Source organism: Littorina saxatilis, linkage group LG2 (assembly GCF_037325665.1).
Source record: "Littorina saxatilis isolate snail1 linkage group LG2, US_GU_Lsax_2.0, whole genome shotgun sequence".
NCBI classification, from domain to species: Eukaryota; Metazoa; Mollusca; class Gastropoda; order Littorinimorpha; family Littorinidae; genus Littorina; species Littorina saxatilis.
The window spans coordinates 95,270,029-95,297,815 of NC_090246.1; the positions used below are offsets into that span (position 1 = coordinate 95,270,029).

Consider the following 27,787-nt stretch of genomic DNA (forward strand, 5'->3'; position numbering starts at 1 on the left):
AGTGCTGCTGTCCTGGAGCTGGTTGGTCTTTGGAGACCTCCAACAGCAGCCTGTCCTCGTGCCTCAAGGCTGAGAAAGTGGGAACAGGCTAATTTTATGCCAACACACAGAGCAAACATAGTCAGGCCATATTAGTGTACATCCGTCTGAAACAGTTTCAGCGGTTTGAATAAAAATGAAGAAGAAAATAACGGTTTTTTCCCTCTCGTTAAGAAAAAGTATAGATGGTTAAGTTCTGGGACCTGCTAACATGACAACTCACCTAATCTTGAGCCTGTCTGAACAGTGCTTGTAACACAACTGCCCTGTGACACAACGACCCTATGACACAACGGCCCTATGACACAGAGACTCTGTGACACAACGGCCCTGTGACACAGAGACCCGGTGACACAACGGCCCTGTGACACAGAGACCCTGTGACACAACAGCCCTGTGACACATATATATAGCGCCCCCCAAAAAACCATGGGGGTTTTCTCAAGTAAGTGGTGTGTTTTTTAGCATAGTTTCGAGCATGACATGGTCATCTACTGCCAGCATAATATGTGGAAATTAGAAAAATAATATTGAAAAACAAAACTGTTCTGCGGATTAGTCCTCTCAAGTCTCAATCCCCAGAAGTACTTGACTACTTCCAGTTCCATTTTCCGGTCGTATTTCATACTGAAGAAACCATCAGAACTACTGCAACTGCAAGTGGTCATCTGAAGATAAATCACTTTGCATATGATAATAGAATAGCAAAGCTTCCACAAAAATGGCACAAACGTCAAAAACAAGCAGCAAAACCGATGAAATGAAAAGACCAAGTGGTTTCACAGAACTAGTGGACACCGTGGAACAGATTTCACTTGTTTACAAACTTTTGGGAGTCCCTGAGCCCACAACCTGGCTTAGATCAGTCAAAAATATCATTGAAATAGGAAGAATATGATAAACCACGTACCTGTAATGCGTCGACTACCTGAAAATATCTCCGATTTTCCTGCATGGGAGCAAAGTTTGCCTACAAAGTCTCTGGATCGACAACAGTAAGCGCCATTTTACTCCACAAAGCTCTTCTGCACAAAAGCGCAGGCGCAGAAACCTTGTTTAAGAAAAGTTAGCAGAGTTTATGTGGGTTTGTTTTCGTATAAAGTAAGAAAAGTAACTCTAAACGAAATTTAACGATGGGACTCGCTTGTCTCCCCTTTGACCGTGCTGATGTTTGACAGCTTCCCATACCATCCTTCCCTACTTTTGTTGTTTTTCATCAAATAAGTGGATTGTTCAGATTGGCCTGTTGCTGTGATGTGTCCTGCATATGATTTCTTGCAGTTACTGGCATTTTTCTTCACTAAATTGGTAATGTTATGACATTAACACAAGTATAACTGCTTCTTTTACTTCAATCAGAACTTGTCATTTGGGTCAACAAGTTTGAAGAAAACAAACGCGAAGCGAAAGAAAGAACGCGCAGAAAGATGATGAATGATGTACTTTCCATCATGACAATACACAATACATCACGTGCCGTCATTTCTTACTTGTCAATACCTTCCTGAAGATGTCAGAGACAGGCTGTCAAAATGTGATGAATTTACCGAAACTGGTTTCTGTTGTTTTCTTTTTGTGTAAAAACACACTAATTCTACTTGAAAAGAACTTTCACTCAGAACTTGTCATTTGAAGAAAGCAAACTTGTCCCCTCTGTGAAGACTGTAAAAAACAACATGACACAAAAGCACACTGATTCTTTCTTCACCATTCTCACCCAACAAGCACACTTGTAAGGCTGTGTTAAACATTTATTTTGATAGACAAGGTTCAAATAACAGAGGTAATTTTGTCATTTCAAGCATTACAAAATAGGTTTACCACATAAGCAACAATAACTCAAGCTAAAAAAAAACAAGAAGGAAAAAACAAAACAGCCAACAGCAGAACATTCAAAGGGAAACAAAACTGCAGACTAATGCCAAAATCAATGCTTGCCATACATGGTTGTATGTTCAGGACACATGTCCAACATATTCATTTTCATACACATAACACACAATATAATTATTGAATATTTCCGGAGAGTAATGCTTGTACATTTGTATTATTTCCACATAAACAGCAACAATTTCCGTAAGTTATACGCTGCAAGTACAGTACATGTACTCTCAACGCTGGAGCATGTTTTTGTTACATGCATCGAGTGTCTGTTACATCAGCTACTAGGCATGCACATTCCCTCTCTTTCTTGATGTTTACAATGTACATGTATACATTCCTTTTCACTGGCAAGGCACATATACACAAAAGTAATAAGATCAGAAATATACAAAAATATTTAGCATACACACAGACGTTCATAGATTTTCACACAACAGAAAGTGTAACGAAAGTTGAGAGAAAGCTGAATCATTTCATCACCTGTCGACAACAAAATAATAACAGAATAGATTTTGAAAAGAAATGCATGAAACTGCTTGAAGCAAAATTAAAAGAATTGGAATGATACATTAAACAGATTAAAACAAAAACTAAATATTTGAAGCTGAATATAACTACAGAAAATACAAAAAAAATTCCCTTTCCTCTTTCACAAGAAATTAAATGTTTATGGCATGAGAGGGAGGTGTGGCTGTTATACAAAAGCATTATTATGCATTGACACCGCTGCAATGTGAACATTAACTCATCAACAATCTCAAATCATTGCTCTGCATTTGCTTCATTCTCAGTACTCTACGTCAAGTATATAACATTATGCATCTGTAGATTTGAGTGTACACAACAACACAAGAACCACACCATCATAACACTACGCATCTGAAGATTCAAATTCACAAACACACACAAGAACCACATCATAACACTACGCATCTGAAGATTTTAGTGCACAAAACACACAAGAACCACACAGCATATTTTGCATAGCTCAAAAGGGTTTCAACATTACAAAAGAAATGGAACTCGGTACAATGACAATAGACAAGCAATTCATTCACAGCAAAGCTCATTCTTCTCATTAACAAATTCGTCAGTGACAATTAGTGTAAAGTTCCCTAGAATAAATACATATAGTTAAGTAAATAGGAGCAAGACATAATTGACAACACATGGATTCAGGAGCAATTAGCTGAATCAGTTATGTACATGTACATCCAAACACAAGATTACCATTGTGCGTAAGCCAGTAAAGGCTGGTTCAACAAAAATCAAAGTGAGCAATTTTAGTTTGGGCAGAATTACCTTTGTGAAAACAAAATCTTTACTTTGGTCAAAATGCCTCAACGTGTCTGATGATATCTCATTTGAAAAACGTCCCAGCTTATCCGACTGCCAGCATTATCTCTAAACAGTACAACTGCTGTTTTACGACACTAAACATTTTGCTGGACTTTCTCTTTAGTGTCGGTAAATTTACTTTCCTTATTAGGTGACATCTCTTTCAGTATCTGCATTTCTTAGATTTAGTGGAGTCTTAGAACAAAGGTATCACAGTACATCTTCCACACTCAATCTTCAATTTCTTCAAGGTGTTAACATTTAAATAAATAGCCCACTACTCCAGACACTTTTCAGTAAACTGCATGTCTTTGATTACTGCACACACCCAAGGCAATGGTACCACACATCACCACAGATACTAATGCATTAAATTAAATGTCATTTATTCCAAATTCACTTGCAAAAGTATCCACCGAAACATCCACTCTCTTCATGTTCTCTCTCGTTTTTGTGTGGTTGCAGTCGATGATGCTGTTTGTAGAGATCTTGAATCAGCAGGGGTGGGGTTGGGTGTGCTATGATTGTATGTGTATTGTATCTGCTTGCCCTTTCTCTCTCTTGTTGGTTCTCTCTCTCCCTTGTGCTCTTGTTCTCTCTCTCTCTCTCTCTCTCTCTCTCTCTCTCTCTCTCTCTCTCTCTCTCTCTCTCTCTCTCTCTCTCTCTCTCTCTCTCTCTCTCTCTCTCTCTCTCTCTCTCTCTCTCTCTCTCTCTCTCCCCCCCCCCTTCACTCACTCTCATTTATTTATTTATTCATTCATTCACTCACTCACTCACTCTTTCAGTATCTCTCACTCACTCACTCTCACTTTCTCTCTCTCTCACTTTCTCTCTCTCTCATATCTCTCTCTCTCTCTCTCTCTCTCTCTCTGAGAGCTACACAACCACATGGAGAGATGTGATGTAAGATGACTTTGCACTGGTACTTCTCGCAGATAAGGCCTGGAATGTTCCCATAATGCTGGCATGGCTTCTCCACCTCCGTTACCCTTTTACCTGCAACAAGCAGCAGAGAAAAACACACAGCGTCAGAATAACTGTAGTTAAGTATTCAGTCAAGTACGGGTAGCATGGTAGTTGTAGGAGCATGTACGTATTGCACTTTTCAATCCTGAACCTTTGTGTTCCTGACAAAACCAGGCCAGAAACTTCCAGCCTTGTTTCAGCAGGGATGGCCAAATTGTCCGCTCGATCGGCAGGGACGATTAAAAAATCCGCCAAACTAGTAGAAACCGCCTGGAAACTTGCCCGGCTAGCCAGTGAACATTCTGGTCCAATGCAACACTTTTGGTTGTAATAACGAGTTGCCATAAAAACATATAAAAACACTGCAAATGCAGCAACTGTGGTATGTACCGGGCCAGTGAAATTTCTGGCGCGCTAGTACCACTTTCTTGAAGCTACTCGCCTGGTTGGTGAGTTAACATTTTGAGATTTGGCCATCCCTGAACAGTCTTCACTTTCACAAGCATTCAGTCGACATGTGCTACGAGTCTTCGCAGTTTTAGTCTTTTACATGCTTTAGGCCTAGCAACAGCCATCGACTCAAAAACTCCAGGCCTAATAAATAACAGAAATAACACACTTCATGCCGACACATGGGTGTGTGTGCATGGGTCCGCAAGGGTTGCAATATTCGCAGTCAGACCAAGAAGACTTTGTTACAGTCATTAGCTTTTGTGCTTTTGGCCCAGTTATAATATGTCCGGTCATATATTAAGCTCTGGGTCTACTAAACATCATTGCACATACCGTACACCAGGCACACAGCCCAAACTTTAACACCATGACCATTTTTAAACTTGCCAGAAAAGAACAAACAGCAAGAAACACTAATACGCACACAAAATATTTTGATTACTCTATGATATATACTCTACTCATTTCGTCATATAATCATTCATTCGGTTGCAGCTTCGTGGCAGGCAGTAGAAAATTCCATCAAGAAAAGTTTTCGTAACTACGTAATTGTTTGTCTGCGCACTTAAAAGACCGTTGGGTCGATATATTTGTGAATGTAACGTATTTTTGTCAATAACAAACGTTCCAACAACTTACCTTTCTTGTTTTTTGATTCTTTACTCTCTGATACACTATTGACTAATCTTTATACAGTGGAACCCCCCTTTTAAGACCTCCAAACTCTGAGAAAACCAGGTCTTAACAAGTCGCGTAAGGCGAAAATACATTTAGTCAAGCTGTCGAACTCACAGAATGAAACTGAACGCAATGCAATTTTTCAGCAAGACCGTATACTCGTAGCATCGTCAGTCCACCGCTCGTGGCAAAGGCAGTGAAATTGACAAGAAGAGAGGGGTAGTAGTTGCGCTGAGAAGGATAGCACGCTTTTCTGTACCTCTCTTCGTTTTAACTTTCTGAGCGTGTTTTTAATCCAAACATATCATATCTATATGTTTTTGGAATCAGGAACCGACAAGGAATAAGATGAAAGTGTTTTTAAATTGATTTCGACAATTTAATTTTGATAATAATTTTTATATTTTTAATTTTCAGAGCTTGTTTTTAATCCAAATATAACATATTTATATGTTTTTGGAATCAGAAAATGATGAAGAATAAAATGAACGTAAATTTGGATCGTTTTATAGAAAAATTATTTTTTTTACAATTTTCAGATTTTTAATGACCAAAGTCATTAATTAATTTTTAAGCCACCAAGCTGAAATGCAATATCGAAGTCCGGCCTTCGTCGAAGATTGCTTGGCCAAAATTTCAATCAATTTGATTGAAAAATGAGGGTGTGACAGTGCCGCCTCAACTTTTACAAAAAGCCGGATATGACATCATCAAACGTATTTATCGAAAAAAAGAAAAAAACATCCGGGGATATCATTCCCAGGAACTCTCATGTAAAATTCCATAAATATCGGTCCAGTAGTTTGGTCTGAATCGCTCTACACACACACACTTCTTCTTGTCGATCACTCAGATGGAAACGCCGGTTCTCCGCCCATATGTTGCCGTGCGCTGTAGGTCGTCCAGACTGCCATAGAGCTTCCCTTGCACCGTGGTCGCCTCCGCCCAGATACACACACACACACGCACAGACACACCAGGACCCTCGTCTCGATTCCCCCTCTATGTTAAAACATTTAGTCAAAACTTGACTAAATGTAAAAAGGAGGGGCTCTGAAAATGGGAGTAGTTTTACAGAGGTTCTGAACAGAAAGTCTGAGAAAACAAGGTCTTAAAAAGGAGGGAGTCTGAAAATGGGGATCTTAAAAGGGGGGTTCCAACTAAAACAGGAAAAAGTCAGTCCATGCACATACCCAGGCAATCTCCTGAAAACAATGCATCATTTGTTTTGTCTGTAGCTTAGTAAACTTACTGCAAAAATTGCAACCCAAAGGAAAACTGCACTCAGAAAAAATTCTTTCAACTACGTTGAGATATGCTCATGTTCATACTTTCAAATTCAGTCTATGCGTGCGCCCAACAAAACCAGTCTGCCATGACTTATGAAAGACATAACAGTGGTACCTGTGATGAAAGGACACCCTTTGCACCTGTCAAAACTGTCCCTAAATATATTGCAGGTGGCCTCCCTAGACAGCTACATTTTGATAGAAAGAAAAGGGACAACAGAAGGTGTCTTTTGTTGGGAGGTGTCCTCTGATCGGATGGGCTTTAGATGAGATACACAAGTGTATGCGTGTTTAGGTGGTATCAGCCATCTGCACTTCTGGCAGAATGACCGAGGTCTTTTACGTACCACTGTGGTGACATGGGGGTGGGACATGGATAACGTCTCTGGGTCTGCACATAAAAATGACCTGTATCCTAACCCGGGCAGGATTCGAACCCGCAACCCTAGGATCACAAGTCCAGTTCTCTAGCACCTGAGCTATCCGGGCCGCGAATTTTTTTTCACACGTCAGTTACGGGCTTTCAATCCCGAAGGCTATTTCCGACTAGCTACGAACGTAAACGGAAGTTCCGATGTGTTCGAATGCTTATCGATTTGAGTTGTCGTTCGTGGCTCGCTGACCCAGTACACGGTAGCGCTGGAATGAGTGCAATCCGAGCTACGAACTTTGCCGATTGCAATCTAGAAATGATCGTCACTGCTGCAGGGTCAATGTGTGAATTAATTGGATAGAGCGAAAAGAATTGCACTCAGCACTCGCTCAATCCATGCTGAGGCTCAAACTCCCAGCCTGCAGAACATCATACAGACAGCAGTCTTTCTTTCCTCGCACCATTGGCGAATGGAACGCCTTCCCACCACAGGCACCTGTCACGAGCGGGTCGGGATCAAAGTGGGCGGGGCCTGTGCGCCCTCAAGACTACTACTATTAAACCATAAGGAAAGACGACCGTCCATCACAAGTGACATCCAAGTAAGACATAGGCCCCGCCCACCTCGTGACGAGTGCCTGTGACAGGCAGTATCATCAGCCTCGGTGGAAGCCTTCAAAACCCAGATCTAGACACCATGCACTGCAGCAGAAGACCTCTTGTACACCAGAGTTCTCATTTAATTGCCAGAAACACATTCACAGATACTTCAATATGTTGTTACTGGACTCCGAGTGCCGTTTTAGTTTCTACAAAATAATAGCACTGATGATGTAACGACTAACGTGATCATGTTCAGTTAGATCTAAGTTGTAACAGTGTACAGTCAGAATCACCAGCATCAGCGTGTGCCAGTGTGCATGCGGTTTGTGGCTCCCATACGCGTGCATGCTTTTTAATTAGAGGGTGTATTAGTTTTACGACAAGAAAAAGAAGTTCTTTTCTTCAAAATATCCAAAATATCCGTATTAGATGTTGTCGTTGAACATGTGTTGCACACAGCAAACATTTTGAAATCTCCGAAGCTGCTTGCAAAGACAACGCAGAGATCTGTACAGTATCTCTGGATGACGCAAGGATAGTGTTCGACACGGCTCTTTGACTTGGTAAACATCGGAACTTCCGATTACGTTCGTAGTTATTCGGAACCAGCCTTTGGATTGAAAGCCCGCAACTGACGTGTGAAAAAAAATTTCGCACCCAGGCCCCCATATATCAAGAACACGATGCCTCACCTTTTTACCCTGTGGCTGTTCTAGTGCTCCTGCAGCTGTGTGGGTCAAGATGGAAGGGTCAACAAAAATGTCAGGTATGTGGTTGCCAAAGAAAATCTTGGTGTTGGTGGCAAGGGAATGGTATCTGGTGAACTCCAAGAATTCCTTTGTCAGTTTCACCTGTGATGCAGAAGAACAAAATTAGTGAACACATTAATTTCATGAACCAGTCAGAGAAATTACTGCATGAGCAGACAGTTGTATGCAACTGCAGAGATACTGATTTTGAAGCCAAAGTCATTTTCCTCTGAGCATAGTTGATTTATCATGCAGAAATACAAATTACACACATATGCAGGGATGGCCAAATCTCCACATTTAAACTCGCCAGCTGGGCGAGTAACTTCAAAAAAGTCACTAGCCCGCCAGAAATTTCGCAGGCCCGGTACATATCACAGTTGCTGCTTTTGCTGTGTTTATAATGCTTTGAAACTGGATAGTATAACCAAACAACCAGAATTTTCACTAGCCAGCCGGGTGCGTTGCCAGGCAGTTTGCACTACTACTAGCCCGGCAGAGTATGTACTCGCCCATGGCGACCGGGCGAATGATTTGGCCATCCCTACATATGTTAACACAAATACTCACACACACTCATGAAATATCCCAAACACTAGAACAGTCTTCTGCCTGCAACCCACTTACAGACTTCTGGCACTAAATGTGGACATACAAATGTATTATTTGGATCGCAAAGAAAGATAGTTTGGGAAAAAAGTTGTGATCTGTATACCTTGTTAGCTTCTGCATCCCTGGACACTTTGTAAAACTCAGCGTCAGTCTTTGCCTTCTCCCTGGCAAGGTGAGTTGAATCTGGAAGCATGAAAAAAGCAGAGACTATATTCAACCACCATTAAAATCAAAATCGAGCAAGGAATTAAGCGAGTTTTACTTTGTTTTCATTCTGTCCGTTTCTTGTTGCTGCTCTCTGCCCCATTTTGTTTGTTAATCAGTCTATTTTTTGTTTGTTAGTTCCTTTAACACTTTCTACCCCACCTATGTTGACAAACTTTTTTTAGCCGAGACCGGCTGTGTTGCAGCAGGTCACTCAGAATTGTAGTAGCTGTGTAGAAACTGTGTATCAACACGCTGGAATGCAGGCGTTAGATCGACGTTACAGGAAGCGACTGAAGCTAACAGTCTGAGCGAATATATCCGTACCTGGTCAGATAGAGCCAAATGAGTGGGTACGGATATATCCGTACCTGGGAGACAATGAGTTAAGAAACTTTTGATAAGCTTATAAATCAAGTAGTTTCAAGAAGACACTACCAGTATCACATATGTATTCTATACAAAACAATTATGGAAAGTGCAAATGTGACAGCAGTACAATCAAAAAGAGTCAAACCTTGACATTAATCATTTTGTACAAAAAAAATAATTAACTGGGTTTTTTTATTACCTTCGATTTCTGCAATTTTCTGTTCCGATTCTTTCTCCATGATCTTCTGCTGCCAGGTGATCTTTGCCACCTGAGCTTGCTTCTCTGCCTCTGCACAAATTAATATATTCCGCAACAATTACACACTGTATTCAACCAACTTCTAATATTCCTGAAACTGTTTTTAAACACAAAGGGTATCCTGGGCACCAAGCTCTGGAGACCCGCTGCCGAACTGCTGAAGACTGCGGACTTCATGGCAGGTGCCGACCTGACGATATGACGGCCATAAATATCGAACGCAGAAGAAGAAGAAGAAACACAAAGGGGTTTTCACCAAACCACACAAATTTACAACATGCCACCCAAATAGGTGGCCATGCAATAACTTTGAACAAGAAAAACGCGTAGACTGATAAACTGAAACAAAATACAAGGAAATAAATCAAGTAATAAAGAAATAAAGTATGCATTTCCCACAGAACCTGAAGTAACAAGAACAGCTTGTGTTGCCCCTTTTGCTCAACTCAAAATGTTAGTATGATCTGTGATCAATAAAGGTCCATTATCTTGAAATAAAACATTACCAATAACAGCCTTCTTTCTCTATGTCTCAGCTTCCTTTCTCCATCACCTCCTGAAGCATCACCAACAGCTTTTTGTTTCCACTTTTGCTCCACTCAATGTTATCTGTGATTAATCAAGTTCTTTCTTTCTTTATTTGGTGTTTAACGTCGTTTTCAACCACGAAGGGTTATATCGCGACGGGAAAAGGGGGAAGAGGGGATAGAGCCACTTGTCAATTGTTTCTTGTTCACAAAAGCACTAATCAAAATTTTGCTCCAGGGGCTTGCAACGTAGTACAATATATTACCTTACTGGGAGAATGCAAGTTTCCAGTACAAAGGACTTAACATTTCTTACATACTGCTTGACTAAAATCTTTACAAAAATTGACTATATTCTATACAAGAAACATTTAACAAGGGCAAAATGATCCGTTAGTCGCCTTACGACATGCTGGGGAGCATCAGGTAAATTCTTCCCCCTAACCCGCGGGGGGTATTAATCAAGTTCAATCATCTTGAAACAAAACATTACCAATAACGGCCTTCTTTCTCTCTGTCTCAGCTTCCTTCTCCACCACCTTCTGTTTCTGGATAGAAATCAGCAGCTTGGTCTTTTCACCCTCCCTGGAACACACAATCATATAATGTTCAGTCCCCACAACATTAAAAGTGCCTTCTTTCTTGCGTTAGCAATCACATAGACCACCACAGTGGGGATATAGCTCAGTTGGTAGCGCGCTGGATTTGTATTCAGTTGGCCGCTGTCAGCGTGAGTTCGATCCCAGGTTCGGCGGAAATTTATTTCACAGAGTCAACTTTGTGTGCAGACTCTCTTCGGTGTCCGAACCTCCCCCCGTGTACACCACATTGGGTGTGCACGTTAAAGATCCCACGATTGACAAAAGGGTCTTTCCTGGCAAAATTGCTTAGGCACAGTTAATAATTGTCTACCTATACCCGTGTGACTTGGAATAATAGGCCGTGAAAGGTAAATATGCGCCGAAATGGCTGCAATCTACTGGCCGTATAAAATTTCATCTCACACGGCATCACTGCAGAGCGCCTAGAACTGTACCCACGGAATATGCGCGATATAAGACTCATTGATTGATTGATTGATCACAGTTCTGCTCAGGCACAGCTACAGACACTAACGCATGTAAAGTCAATCTGTTTGCTGAATATGCAGGGTTCCACACAACCCCAAAAGTCAAGGGTATTCATACCCTTTCAGGAGAAAAGTACAGTGAAGTCCAGCTATAACGAACCTGGGTATAACGAAATCCTGCTTTTAACGAGCTGCCATTGATTTCCCGGCAGACAGCCTTCTATTTCTTACTTGTTACTTTCCGGCTACAACGAACCTTTTGAACTCATTTGCATAACGAACCCCTCTTATAACAAACACGTTTTCATCGCCCCAGAGCCGTTTTCTCTAAAAGTCACAAGGCTACAATGAACTGATGTGTGAAGCCAAAACCCTGGTGAAAAGACACTACCAAACCACCTGGAATGCCCAACACAGCCTGCCATCTGATGATCAGATGCCCAACTTACAGCGCCATCAGCAGACCATCCTCTTCCGCCTACGGACTGGACACTGTCGACTGCGTGCCCACATGCACCGCCTTGGTCTGTCGCACACACCGAACTGCCCGTGCGAAACAGGCCCACAGACCCCGGAGCACATCTTGCAGACCTGCCCGCTCCACCAGGAAGCCAGAACAGATCACTGGCCACAAGGTGCCACACTGCAGGAGCAACTCTGGGGCACCAAAGACTCCCTGATCCTGACCACTAGCTTTATTCAAGCTATAAAACTTGAAGTCTGACCTGAGGCCAAAAATCCTGGAACGCCGAAGAAGAAGAAGAAGAAGAACTGATGTCAATAATTGTCTCCAAAGACAAAAATACACAAAAATACACAAACACAAGTGCACATCGCGTGATGAGCGAACTCTGAACAAACAGCGGGAGGTGCACGGAACAGCCACCGCGGCTGTGTTTTCACTATTCCTATCAGCTGCTAAGCAATGACTGTGCTCTAAAAAGTCACAAGGCTACAACAGATCCTGATCAGAATGTACAAGTACATGCTTTTATACGACTTTTTAAATTTTACTTCTAAAATTGTGACAGTAAAGTGAAGATTTGAACTATGCCTCTTTGGATTATATTATGAAGCTGTTGAAAACATGCAGAGATTGTACTCTCCAAGGAAAGATCGATGGGACGATCATTTGAAGGTGAGTGGGAAAACTTGTCTTAAGGCCATTTAGGGTTGAAAACTCTGCAGCGAATTACTGATATAACGAACTAAAATGTATCTCCCTTGAGATTCGTTGTAACCGGACTCCACTGTAAAGGATTTTTATACCCCTTCCAGATTTTTCACAGGGTATGAGTGACAATCCGTGTATCTATGAAATGTCATTTTTTTCCCATATGATTGCCTGTCTGGTAGTTATCACCTTTGCCATTTTGACGTTGTGACAATACATGTATATCATAGTGTATCAATGCATTCAAGTCTTTTTTTCTTTCTTTTTTACTTCAATGGATACCTATTTTTCTATCATGTCGTGAGTTTTCGTGTAATTTTCTTTGGAATGTAAAATCAAAATGATGAACTGTCTGAATTGATGAATGTTTCTTTGAAAGTTTACTCCGCTGTGCTTACATTCATTCAAGAACACAATCACAAAGACTGCAGCAAAAAGAGAAACAAAGAATTACAGAATGAAACCAACTGTATTAACTTCAAAAACCAGCATCATTATTATGACTTGTGATTAAATCTTATCAGTAAACAGCACAACTGACTGGAATAGACTGTCTTTGCACCTACTTCAATAAACCATCATCCATCACCATTTACAACAAGCAACAAGCCAGACTTGTAGACTGTCAGAGATCCTCATGACCATCTCCATCACCTCTAGACCTGACGCCAAAGTCAAACTGTGAAAAACAAGGGCCAATGCAGTTACTCCATTTTTTTTCTCAGGCGACAGCACCGGATAGGCTAAAGCGAACAGTGCCATCGAGATGATCAGTTTAAAGATATCGCGCAGTTTGAGGACAAGGGAGGCAACCTCTGCTTTACGGCGTGTCAGTGTCGACAGAGGAGTGGCACGAACACGGCGTGTACTTTAGTGGTCTCAGTAGAGCAGGCGGCCTGCGTGCTGTTGCTTGTAAACTAGCAAAGACTATACCCTTTCAGCGTTTGACTCGTACGGTTTTTTTTACCTCTTTGGAAGAAAACAGTTACGTATTCATACCTCTTCAGAGAGCATCTCGTACGTGATTTGGAGGGTCAAAGGGTATTATACCCTTAATTCTACGTGATGTGGAACCCTGATATGGTAGGGGAATGGACGGCCTTTTCCAGTCAAATAACTCGTTTTACAATAAACAGCCTTATCACACAGATCTGCACTAGTTTTTATTACTTCTTCTTCTTCTGCGTTTGTGGGCTGAAACTCCCACGTACACTCGTGTTTTTTGCACGAGTGGAATTTTACGTGTATGACCGTTTTTTACCCCGCCATTTAGGCAGCCATACGCCGTTTTCGGAGGAAGCATGCTGGGTATTTTCGTGTTTCTATAACCCACCGAACTCTGACATGGATTACAGGATCTTTTTCGTGCGCACTTGGTCTTGTGCTTGCGTGTACACACGGGGGTGTTCGGACACCGAGGAGAGTCTGCATACAAAGTTGACTCTGAGAAATAAATCTCTCGCCGAACGTGGGGACGAACTCACGCTGACAGCGGCCAACTGGATACAAATCCAGCGCGCTACCGACTGAGCTACATTACAACAGGCAGTATAGATTCAAGTGAACAGTAGACCCAAAGCCGCCCCCGCCCCCTCCCCACCAGCACTTTAAAAATTCCCCCTTGTTTCCAGGGATTTTCTGTTTATTACCTCTGTAAATAATATATCTTCATTTCAGACTTCCTCCCTTGAAAGCCCTGACTTTTTTCATTTTTCTTTTTTGTGTGCAAATAAGGCGGGTGCCACTCGTAACGGATCACGTTGCTATGAAAGAGGAGGTTGATAAATGAAAAATCCCTACAGAAATAGCTGAGTCTTACAGACGGACGCAGTGGCGTGGTGGTAAGACGTCGGCCTCCTAATCGGGAGGTCGTGAGTTCAAATCCCGGTCGCGGCCGCCTGGTGGGTTAAGGGTGGAGATTTTTCCGATCTCCCAGGTCAACTTATGTGCAGACCTGCCGCTAGTGCCTTAACCCCCTTCGTGTGTACGCGCAAGCACAAGATCAATTGCGCACAGAAAAGATCCTGTAATCCATATCAGAGTTCGGTGGGTCAGTATAGAAACACGAAAATACCCAGCCGTTTTCCCCCGAAATCGGCGTGTGGCTGTCTGAATGGCGGGGTAAAAACGGCCATACACATAAAAACCCACTCGTGCAAAAAATGAGTGAACGTGGGAGTTTCATCCCATGAACGAAGAAGAAGAAGAAGCTGAGTCTTACAACTGCAGAGAGAGAAAGAGACACAATCAAAAAGGAAAATTGTACATTCAATGCTTACATTGCCTCATAATTCTTGCGAATCTGCTCAGGGATTTTGGGCTTGGTGACACGCACAGCTTGCACAGTCAGTCCCGGGGCCAGCATGTAAAGGTCTTGCTGCAATGCCTGACGCAGGTTTTCGTCAATCTGGTCTGTAACAAGTATAAAATCACATTCATACAACGAATTCCCAGGCTTGCACATATATATATGCTACTCAAAGTAAACGTTTTGCTCCAACCCTTGCCACAGGATTTCATCGATCTGGTCTGTAACAAGTAGAAAATCCCATTTATGCAAATAATTCCCACTTCCAGGTAGACATATATGTTATAGTCTGTCTGAGGGTCCAGTGGTAGATGTTTTTTTATTTAAAAAAAATCAAAGCAACTTTTGTATAGTGCTTTGAGAAGAAAATTTGTTTAAGACGATTAGTACAATGCCTGCAGAAGGTGTTTTATTTATCTATATGATCTGTAAGAAGTTCAAAATCACATTCATGCATCATATATTTAGACATGCCTACGCTAGAACAGGTAACATGTTAACTGAATTTTTTTTGTATTTTACCAAAAAATGTTCAAAAGACACCAGAAAACAAATCGGCGACCCATCACACATACCATGTTATATTTTGTATGACCGGTTTCTTCCTGACAGGTAGAATACAATCACTGCGTTTAAGACTTGGTTTGACTGGTTGGCGTAAAGTAACAGAGTGATCAGTCTTTGTCTGAGCAAGAGTTTACACATGTAAAGTAACAGAGTGATCAGTCTTTGTCTGAGCAAGAGTTTACACATGTAAAGAAATACCGGTTTTGATAATGGTAAGTGGGATCACAGTACATCTTTCTTTCTTTCTTTATTTGGTGTTTAACGTCGTTTTCAACCATTCAAGGTTATATCGCGACGGGGAAAGGGGGGAGATGGGATAGAGCCACTTGTTAATTGTTTCTTGTTCACAAAAGCACTAATCAAAAAATTGCTCCAGGGGCTTGCAACGTAGTACAATATATTATGACCTTACTGGGAGAATGCAAGTTTCCAGTACAAAGGACTTCACATTTCTTACATACTGCTTGACTAAAATCTTTACAAACATTGACTATATTCTATACAAGAAACACTTAACAAGGGTAAAAGGAGAAACAACCGTTAGTCGCCTCTTACGACATGCTGGGTAGCATCGGGTAAATTCTTTCTCGTCCCAACCAATATGGGACTCCCCCTAACCCGCGGGGGGTATCACAGTACAAAAAGTTGAAAACTCTACAGGGTGCAATGTGTGATGGCGTGTCTACCATATGCATAACACTCACACACAGAGAAGGGCTCTGCACAATACATGTATTACCAAACAAATCGATGTAGACTTCCTGCAGGTTGTGTATACTGCAGAACTGGTTGAGCTCGTGGTGAATCTTGTTGTAGATCAGGGTCTTGTCATAGTCCGCCGTGTAGTTTTTCACAATGTCATACACTGCAAAAGAAAGGTCACAACATGTAGCATACAGACACAACATGTAGCATACAGACACAAACAGTTGCAAAACTAAACACGAGAGCTTTGAGTGACAAAGGTGCCTTCCTTCCTATGTAAAACAATTTGTTAATCATCACAATATATCTATCCAGGTTTTTTCACACAAAAAAAACATTCTTCCACTAAAATACAAACATTCTACAGCCTGCCTGATTTCTGGGCAGAGGGATTTTTGTTTTGCTCAGTAAGTTTTGTAAATGACATCTATTTTAATCTGAAAGGTTCTTGAGCACACAACAATTTAAATACAAATAACAAATTCCCACTCTGGACAGAAAGCAGCCAAAGTTCATGTGTCTAATTGGAAAGATGCTCACATCCCTTGTAAAATCATTGACAGGTCTATGGTGGTGTACTTGGCTTCTTGAACCAAAAGGAAGGTATTTATCATGCCATGGCTGATGGCATACTAATTAAAATGTAAAGTGTAGAAGCAAACTATGCGTCTTAATAAAACTTTGCGGCTTATGCCATTATGTGGCTTTGCAACACACGTAGAAATTTGATCTATCGGTCATAGAAGCTAATTCATGAGTAAGAACGTAACATGACGGGTAAAAAAAAACCACCCTGTGGCTACATATGTCGGGTAAAAAAAACCTCCCTGTAGCGACATATGAGGGGAAAATAAAACACCCTGTAGCGACATATGAGGGGTAAAAAAACCACCCTGTAGCAACATATGAGGGGAAAATAAAACACCCTGTAGCGACATATGAGGGGTAAAAAAACCACCCTGTGGCTACATATGACGGGTAAAAAAAAACACCTGTAGCGACATATGACGGGTAAAAAAAAACCACCCTGTGGCTACATATGACGGGTAAAAAAACAAAAAAACCTGTGGCTACATATGACGGGTCAAAAAAACACCTTGTAGCGACACATGACGCGTAAAAAAACAACCACCCTGTGGCTACATGACGGGTAAAAAAACCACCATGTAGCTACATGACGGGTAAAAAAACCACCATGTAGCTACATGACGGGTAAAAAAACCACCATGTAGCTACATGACGGGTAAAAAAACCACCATGTAGCTACATGACGGGTAAAAAAACCACCATGTAGCTACATGACGGGTAAAAAAAAACACTGTAGCTTCATGTCCTGCTGCTAGCAGAATCTTCTTTTTCTTTAAAACCACCTCTGCACTCTCTGGCCAAGTGGAACGACCAACTAATTCAAGCACTTTTGTTTATTTTTAATCTGCTTGGTAAGTCATACATTTACCAAAGACCATCTCAAAACAGGCACTTGGCAATTTTTTTTCCATTCTGCAACACTAACTTAACATGTTAAGCAATTCCCACAAACCTGCAGTGACATCCAGTTTATTCACAACCTCAATCCTCTCAAAGTAGATGATCACACCACCACTGAAAAAATATCAAATCAAATCAACATCAAAACTGAATATAAGATTGGAAAGCAGCAGAACATAGCAAAAACACAAGCACCATCACAATCAGGCATTCATGGCCTCTGTATTTCTGTTATAAATACTTTTTAAATTTATGTAATCACTATCACAATCAGGCATTCATAGCCTTTGTATTTCTGTTATAAATAGTTTTTTAATTTTCGTATCTATCAAACTAGTACTAGATTCAATAAATATGAACATATTGTGAATGAAACTTGTTATTTTGGGAGCTTATTTCATAAGAATAGATGACCCACAATCCTTAATTCCTACATTGCAAAACAGGAGGCATCTGCCTCAGTGACCGACAAGAAGTTGAACTTCAAAGAACAAAATAAAACACACCAGTAACAAACATTTTTGAATTTCAAGTAAAGACTACATGCAAACCGTAGCAGACTTGTACACTGAGGTTTCACTGTTGCGAGTCGTTCGAGTAAACACCATTAAAAATCATTTGTTAAAATCTTCAATATCAAGTTTTTGAAAGTTTAACAAATGTTTGAAATGCCTGCACAACAAAACAAACACAATTCCATTACCTTGTTCCACATGGTACATTTTTCACTTCATCAGTTTGCAGGGTGGTCTGTGGAAATAAACAAAAACGTATCAATAAAACAGCACACACATTTCCACAAGTAAGAGAAAAAAATGTAAATAATTTTTATTTAGCTCTAATTGTCAGGTCTCACAAATCTAACCTGGGAAATAAAATTATTGTGGTGTCTGGCCTTAATTTGAGGAAGGATCAACCATACATCTGCCAAATAGTTGTTCCAAAACATTAATAATCTTGATAATGATATATCATTAATCCATAGAGTAAGAATCAAAAATCTTCAACACGACTTTTCAATGCAGCCACTGAGCCAGAGAACATACAACCTGAAACTGTCCTAACTCAACAGTACAATTATATCACCACATGTAGTGATGTATACAGGCTTACCTGCACGGATCGAAATGTAGTTAAAATTGGTAACATGAAATGGTATCCAGGCCCACTGGTTGAAGACAGTAATGCACCTCCCTGCAATTGGGAAATATCAATTATGTATACAGTATAGTCAGGTTTGCTGTTGAATAAGAATAACTCAAGCTCAGGACATTGAAAAATACAGATACACACATGGCAATAAAACACACCTGCCATCTCAAACTTGATACATGCATACCCGTCTCCCTTCTCAGATGTTCAACTAATTAATTATATCAAGCAGGTCAAACTAATGCACAATATTGCAGGGATTTATATTTTACCTTTTCCTTTCACCGTCCGTTTGCATGTCCCTGCAGTATGCATACCTACAGTTGAAACTCATACTCCCTTTCAACACTTTCTACCCAACCTATGTTGACCAAGTTCTTTTTAGCCGAGGCCAGCTGTGCTACAGCAGGTCACTCAGTATTGTAGTAACTATGTAATAACTGTATCAACACGCTGGAATGCAGGCGTTAGATGGACGTTACAGGAAGTGACTGAAGATAACAGTCTGAGCAGATATATCCGTACCTGGTCAGATAGAGCCCTATTATGAGTGGGTACGGATATATCCGTACCTGGGAGACAATGAGTTAAGAACCTAGTTTACCAATTTTTCTGTTTACAACATCTGTAAAGTGAACTAAATTTTGTTTAAATATCTCCCTTTCAAGACTTGAATTTCTCAGATATGTTGGCGGTCTTACAAAAGGGGTTTCACTATATTTACAAAAAGAATGGAAGAAAAAAAAGCTCACCCTGTAGTAGACTCCCGTATGACCTGAAGCAGGAGAAAACAAACCATACATGAATGAAGGAATTAAAAAATATATATATATGCTGTTGCTGAAATAGCCCCTCTCCCTGGGAATAACACTGAACTAGTATTTATCACATGGGAACAAAGAAATATTTTTTCTCCCAGTAATGACAAAACAAAAATCAGATTTGGGCGAAGTGGCGGTCTACTCTCTGGAAAGGACTCTTACTCAATCTGGCTTCGCGAATTAACAGATAATGTCGTTAGTAGGTGGCATAGTAGGTAGTGAGTGGCCTGTGTCCGTTGGCTCGGGACAGGCCCACTACTGCACACTGTCGGAGTGACTCGGCAGCAGTGCAGTGTCATCTTCAGAGGGTAGCCCACAGAAGCGACCTGATCTCCCTCCCTAAAGCGTCAGTAAAATTGATAGGTCTGGCAGTGGAAAGAACTTTAGATGTGGATGGAGCAGCGGATGCCGGAATGGGGCGGCGTGAGAACACACCGGGACATGGAACAGAAGTCAGGGCAGCACAAACAAAAAAGAAAAAAAGATTTGGATTGAAAATGTTCAACAGTGCAGGGATGTTGCCACAAATTCATACCTATAGGACAAATGTCCTGAGCTCTTCGGCATCAATAGGACATTTGACTGCTTTCAGACATTTTAATAGGACATTATAATTTTGTGCAAAACACAAAATCATGTGCACACACACATATCAGTATATGCACCAACATTGTGTGTATATTATTTTATTACTTTTGTTTCAAACAGGACACACACAAAAAAGAAACAAACAAACTAAAAAGCAACCAAAAACTCCAGCACTCTTAGGCCACCAAAAAAAATAGTCTGTTTACGGTATCCTGACCGACCCTATTTTTTCGCGCGACCCTAGACTTTTTCTTGGCATTTGAAAAAAAAAAAGTTTACCCCCCCTCCCCCAAACAAAAATGTTTGTGTGGGCAAAATCACTTAAAAATATGGGTTTTGGGAAGAAAAAAAAAATCCCGACCTACCGACCCTATTTTTTTTGCATATATTATATGTTACCGAAAACAGACTATTTTTTTTTTGTGCCTTACTTTGAGTTTGATTGGCACACAAACTGTATTATTTCCTGACAGAGCTTTTTCTTGACATATTTGACAAAACAGTTTACCTATGTTTAGATGGTCTCTTTGCTGTCAAATTCTAACCAACTAGTACTAAACAGGGTCAGCCATGAATAGTTAACCTTATTAAAAGACCATTTGTGCGAATTTCCTGTTGTACCGACACCATCTTTAAGTCACGAAACTTTACTTTTCGTGATTGTGGAGATTTCAGCGGCGACACTGTCACTGGCGCTGTCATTTTCCAGAATGATGCTATTGCTAGCCGTGTTTTTCCATGTTATTGGCCCTAATGTAGCACACGATGGCGTTGAAACGCCAAACGTGTTCAGTTTTTGTTGTTGTTTGGCAGGCTTTAGCTTTTTTTCGGTGGCATAATTCAGTGCCGTGGGCTTCAACTCTAACCGAAAGCAAATTAAAGCAGACGTGAGCCTTGGTCAGTTGGAGTTGTCTCCCACACCCCTAACTTTAGTGTGCTGTAGACGGATGTACGCAAACGGCTCATATCGCAAACGGTTCGGAAAACGCAAGATCTGCACTGCACAACTTCAGTGCACCTGTGCGCGAGAGCGCTCGGTCACTTTTTGAAGATTTTTATCATGAAAGGAAAATTATCAAATAACGCGCTGTCCGAAGGAATGGAGTTCTTATCGGACAATGACTGCGCTCAGTTGAAAACGATAGGACATCTGACCGCCATGCGGCTAAGTGAATCGGACATTTGAGCCTTTTAATCGGTCTATGTCCGATGCCTAACGACATCCCTGACAGTGCTGGCAATGGCATTAGGTTCATACTGCATCTCTCGCGGCTTCGGACTTAGTCAGTGGCTGTATGATACATACATGTATGTATTCCTACTGTCGAGGTACAACTCTTTCTCTGTCAAACTTTGAAATTGATAACCCGCGTTTTGTAAAAAACAACAACAGCTATTTGCATTTAAGTTTTAAATCAAACCCTTTCTCTGTGATTTATCACTGAACATCTGTAAGTCGCTTCTCAAGCCGAAGGTCTCTATAACCCACATGTCAGTTACTGAGCCATAACCCAACAATTAATTTATGTAACACGTACTTAACTGAACAGGTCTTCATTTTGTTGGCCTATCTTCCGAAATTGCCTCGTAAAAAAAAAGACAAAGAGTGAAAATTTTCAGATTCATTCACTGATTCAATGTTTCAAAAAATTCACACAGGACTTATTTGGGAGACTGTGACAATTGTGATATAAAAAAAAAAGACTCAATAATGACAAAAGTTACAATGATCCTAGGGCCTGTACCATGGCTTTCTGGAACAACACACATACACAATTACCTTCTTCTATTTTATGGAGAGAGAAGTTCATAAAAACACCAGTCAGCACAGCTCCTATAGCCAAAACCGCTACTGCTTCGTTCGCCATGCCTCTCTTTTTGAAGACACCTGACAGTTCTGCCACTCGATGGTTCTTGCTGCGTTCAATCCAAATCACCAACGCAACTGCAAGATAACACGTCAGTGACTGTTTTAGGTATAATTTCTCACACAGACAATATATTATATATATTGCCATTTCCAAAGAAAATGACACTTAAGACTGGAGAAGAAAGTGTGTTTGCATTTATAGTTTAATTCTGTTAGAATGATGACTGTCAAAGTGTCATTGCCAACTCCAACGACGACAGTTTCGTCACGGTTTGCAAAACAGAGCTCGAAATCACGATCAACCTAGATTTCGCAATGTCATTCGAGTAGCCTGCATTTTAACGCTTGTCTACTCACAAATGTGATACACCTTCATAAGGTAAGCTAGGAGGTTGTCCTAACTGATGAATAATATTTTGACGATGTGCAAAACAGGAAAGCAGGGATGGAAAGCCAGTCAAACCTCACTTACCACACCTCACAAAAACACTACACAGCGTGTGTGTTTGCCTCGATCCGGAAGTGACCATTTACTCAGGGGAGCCTATGAAGAAAATGTGATGAAGAGTAGCTTCCCTTGTGGAGTTTCGATCTCTGGATACTGACACTATTCTGCATTGGAATCAACAGTTCTTTTCTTTCTTTATTTGGTGTTTAACGTCGTTTTCAACCACGAAGGGTTATATCGCGACGGGGAAAGGGGGAAGATGGGATAGAGCCACTTCTTAATTGTTTCTTGTTCACAAAAGCACTAATAAAAAAAATTGCTCCAGGGGCTTGCAACGTAGTACAATATATGACCTTACTGGGAGAATGCAAGTTTCCAGTACAAAGGACTTAACATTTCTTACTGCTTGACTAAAATCTTTACAAACATTGACTATATACTATACAAGAAACACTTAACAAGGGTAAAAGGAGAAACAGAATCCGTTAGTCGCCTCTTACGACATGCTGGGGAGCATGATCGGGTAAATTCTTCCCCCTAACCCGCGGGGGGTAAAGTTCATGATTCTTTTTCATAATAGGTTTTTTTTCAAACACACACACACACACACACACACACACACACACACACACACACACACACACACACACACACACACAGACGTGGCACACACACACTGTGACACACACACAAACTGTGACTGACATATAGCCTACACTGGCACACACATCATGATCGCACATACTCACTGACACGCTCACACACACACACACTGGCACCGACTATGACACACATATCAAACCGATTCTTTCATTTGGCTATCAGGGTCATAAAATACGTAATGATGCATCAGCTTCCCGCTGAGATTTGGGTCTGCGTCTGGTGATCAGTGACCCGGAACTTGACAAACACAAGAAAGAGACTGAGAACAGTGGCGGACGAGGGGGGGGGGGGGGGGGGGTTCTGGGGTTTCCGGACCCCCCCCCCCCCCAGCCACAAAAAAAGTGTTTTTTTTGGGGGGGTATTAGCCTAATCAGTGACAAAATCTGCTGCCTGAAACTCAGTGGTAATGATCATCCTCAGAATGCACCAGATTGCACCATTTTGCATCCTTTTTTTCCCAAATTTTCCGGGGGAGCATGCCCCCGGACCCCCCTAGCAAGCTAGACGCTTTGCGCCGTCGGCTCGGCGCTTCGCACCCATATCTTCACAATATACTTTTGGAATCCCCCCCCCCCCCCCCCATAAAATGAACTGTTCCGCACATGGAGAAAACGGCTGATGCCCACACATTAATGAGCCGAGTTTTCAGAGGCAAAGGCACCCGAAATTGAACACGGCATATGGATGCCGGAAGAGAATTTTTTTGACTTTATGGTGTATTTTTGGGGAAAAAACACTGACCTCAGAAATCTTAATAAAGTGGACACTTTCTCGGTTTTTTGTTTGTTTGTTGTGCAAGTGCCTTTTCTTTAAAATGACGCGGGGTAAAACCGCTCTTTAGCCTGTTGTTTTTCTGATCCCTGTGCGGCAGGTTCGCACTCTGAGAGTAACTCGGAATTAACCAGGGCGCTCCCCACCGACGCCCCCCTTAGTGCGTCCTGGGACCCCCACTCAAGTTCAATCTTTAGAGGGTCCATGGACCCCCACTGCAGAACTTTAGAGGGTCCTCAGTAATGGTTCAAAAGCCGAAAAGTCCCAGTGTATTTATAAAACATTGTGGTTACGTATTGTGTACTGTAAAATATCATTTTCACTGAAATATTCTAGGTGGACATGACAATCCAACAACACTTTGATGAATGGAACACACTCACACACACACACACACACACACACACACACACACACACACGGCACATACATACACACACACACACACACACACACACACACATACAAACAGAAATACACAAGTCACAAGCACACTCATGAACAACAGACACACTAATACCGTGGCATACACACAGTCCCGCCCCCCTATCCACACACACACACACACACTCACACACACACACACACTCACACACACACACACACTTTAAAACGATGAATCCACAGAAAGTACTGAGCAAGTTGTTTGCCACGCTCTTGAGCAGTAGATGTGGGGGTCATCAGGTTGGTTGATAAACACCATCTGATTGGTGATGACACAACCTTCCACCTCTTCGCCTTTGTGGTCAAGATTGTTGCCTTGAATCATGCTTTAACTATGGCTATGCCTTGCTCTGCTGCTGGCTTGGACAGCTTCTGCAAGTTTGTGTTGAGGGCCCGACCGTTGATGCCCATGTTCGACACACCAAGCTCCTGTTCCAGTGGTAAGAATGGGTCGACCTAAACGTCCACAACCCAGCGAGATAGTGTGTGCTAATAAGGTGTCGGAGGATACAGGATGTTTTTGGACATAACCTTGAAAGGGAATCAGGATCAGGTTCTTACTCTTATTTTCTCAGCCCACAGGTTCTTCTTCTTCTTCTGCGTTCGTGGGCTGAAACTCCCACGTACACTCGTGTTGTTTGAACGAGTGGAATTTTACGTGTTTGACCGTTTTTTACCCCGCCATTTAGACAGCCATACGCCGTTTTCGGAGGAAGCATGCTGGGTATTTTCGTGTTTTTATAACCCACCGAACTCTGACATGGATTACAGGATCTTTTTCGCGGTGCGCACTTGATCTTGTGCTTGCGTGTACACACGGGGGTGTTCGGACACCGAGGAGACTGAGTCTGCACACAAAGTTGACTCTGAGAAATAAATCTCTCGCCGAACGTGGGGACGAACTCACGCTGACAGCGGCCAACTGGATACAAATCCAGCGCGCTACCGACTGAGCTACATCCCCGCCCTAGCCCACAGGTTGATTTTAGTAAATTGTTGACCCCACTCACAGACCAGACAGTTGCAGAGAGCCGGTGTGACGTCATCATCTTGGCTCTTTCGTCATATTACCCCCTCGATTTAGACTGAAATGTTGTTTTCTGGAAAAAATAATGAAGTGAAATTATTTAAGGACGAAAGGCATGTCAGTTTCTTGCATACTGGCTGCCTGTTCAACAGAGGATTCAGTTCAAGATCTCCACACTCTGCCTTAGAAACTTTGATCTATCGTCCCCCAGCTATCTTTCTGACCTTCTTGATGTCTACTCCCCCTCTCGCTCCCTAAGATCCGACACCCGCCTTTTTAGGATACCACCAGCACGCACCAAAACATATGGCCAGAGCACCTTCTCTTACCAGGCCCCATCCATTTGGAACCAACTCCCGCACTCACTCAGGCACTCCACATTTATGCAATCATTCAAAACCTCACTCAAAACACACCTCTTCCCTCACTAGTCTGTTAATGACCACCCATCCCCCTCTCCTGCTGGTCCTTAATCTGTCTCCTTCTCGAGTCTCTCCTTCTTCTTCCATTTCCAGCTCTATTCTTCTTCTCTCAACTAACTTTATGTATCCAATAATTTATTTATTTATTTATGACTGTTTTTCCGTCTTCAGAATGCATGTGCCTATAGTTGGTATGAGTGAGTGCGTCGCGTTCTTGCTGTGCGTCTGTCTGCGAGTGTATGAGTCCGAGTGTCTTGGTCCTTGTCGATTTGTGTTTCGTATAATGTTCACTATGTATTGTATATTTTGTAAGCGCCTATGGCTATATTTAGATTAGGCGCACAAATGTTCATAATAATAATAATAATAATGTGAAGAAAATTGGTGGTGAAATGTAATAGATTTCACCCCCAAAATCGATTTCTTCGAAAACGTGTACCGGGGAGTGGTTACGTCCCTTGAATGAGAAGGGAAACATTTTAGGATGAATCACATTTCTAAGTTAAATACAAAATATGGTTGGACAAATTTGACCACATGAATGTAAGGTACCCAAGGTCGTTCATCAGTACTATCGAAGGGTGTTTTTTTGTTCAGTGTGGAGTTTATACAAGATCAACGAGGCCGAGACTAGTAATATGACGGCAGGGCCAAGATGACGGCGTCACACCGGCTGCAGCATCGCAAGATGAGGCAGAGAATAACCGAGACAAATGAGGAGTGTACAGTAATGACAGTCAGAATTCAGTTGCAAGTGTCCAGTTGTCTGCTTGAAAAAATTAGAGTGGTTTCCCCCCTCTAGAAGTGTGACTGTGAGAGCGAGTCAGTGTGGGCAAATATGCGTGTGAACGTTGCCTTGAATGTTGTCTAACTAGGTCTTTCTGGCGACGTAACAAACGGACAATCGTTACTTTGTTGTCTTGCAGGTGCCTTTTTCACATTAGGCTAAGGGGGAAAGCTGTGGTTGTTTCTTCAAACCAACATCTCGGGCCTGTGAGAAACCCAGGCCGCTGTAAGAAACTTAGGTAGAGCAACCTAAACCTGATCCAGTCTGCCGACATGAGCACTTACACACAATCGAGCACCTCTACTCACCTGTATTTTTAGCGCACAGTCATATCAGAGACTGTAGAGTAATATTATGCCTCCACCATCACTTCACACGTACTTCACACACACACACACACACACACACACACACACACCGCAGCAAACACACACACACACACACACACACACACAACGCACACACACACACACACACCAACTCCCTAACACACAAACACACACACACACACACACACACACACACACACACACACACACACACACAAACGTACGCGCACGCAATAATACAGATACATCGCTGAGGTACTGAGATGACTTTATTGATATGTATAGTAACATCAGCGTTGGTGTAAACTGGATAAATGACATGAATATAAATATATATCATTTGTAAAGGGATGGACAGGACCAGACTAAAAACATAATTTTAGCGTTTACATAACTAAAAAGGACATTTAAAAAAGAAAAGAAAAAAAGCAAGACGCGTCAAACAATATCAAAACATTTAGTCAATCTGCCGGTCTGAAACTAAAAGATCGACACTGAAAATATGGAATCAGTCATCGTCCGGACTACTTAGTACTAAGAACCTTCGCCTTATGCAACTCGTCTCGGGCTAGCCAAAACCCGTTTACCGAGACGATTCGAGCTTGTCGGGGCGAAGCATGCCTTCAAAATGACTAAAACATTTGTTTAATTCTGAGCACATTCTCAGAGTAAACATAACATACATTATCTATACATTTCTGGATTCAGGAATTAATAAGAAATACAATGCAATCATTTTCAAATCTTGTTTTCCGCTGAAATCAGTGAACTTCATTCTTCCATTAATTTGATAGTTTATAAACCAACG

The 27,787-nt window shown here is 41.6% G+C and overlaps 2 protein-coding genes across 2 annotated transcripts in view; both read right to left on the reverse strand.

The window, feature by feature from the left end:
* The window catches only part of LOC138960228 (wings apart-like protein homolog), a 39,143-nt gene extending 38,078 nt beyond the window's left edge, over window positions 1-1,065 (reverse strand). The window contains exon 1 of the mRNA XM_070332016.1: window positions 950-1,065. The gene's annotated coding sequence lies outside the window, so the exon portion shown is untranslated. The remainder of the gene's footprint in view (window positions 1-949) is intronic.
* Window positions 1,066-1,775: 710 nt separating this feature from the next.
* LOC138960229 (erlin-2-B-like) lies at window positions 1,776-22,632 on the reverse strand. Its single transcript, XM_070332017.1, has 13 exons — window positions 22,561-22,632; window positions 21,999-22,163; window positions 19,562-19,584; window positions 18,771-18,851; window positions 18,361-18,407; window positions 17,710-17,771; window positions 16,204-16,329; window positions 14,869-15,001; window positions 10,840-10,931; window positions 9,760-9,849; window positions 9,088-9,167; window positions 8,316-8,474; window positions 1,776-4,257 (listed from the first exon to the last, which is right to left on the reverse strand). The coding sequence occupies exons 1-13, from the start codon at window positions 22,616-22,618 to the stop codon at window positions 4,246-4,248; spliced, it is 1,128 nt and encodes a 375-aa protein (XP_070188118.1). The 5' UTR covers window positions 22,619-22,632; the 3' UTR covers window positions 1,776-4,245.
* Between the last annotated feature and the right edge of the window lie 5,155 nt (window positions 22,633-27,787).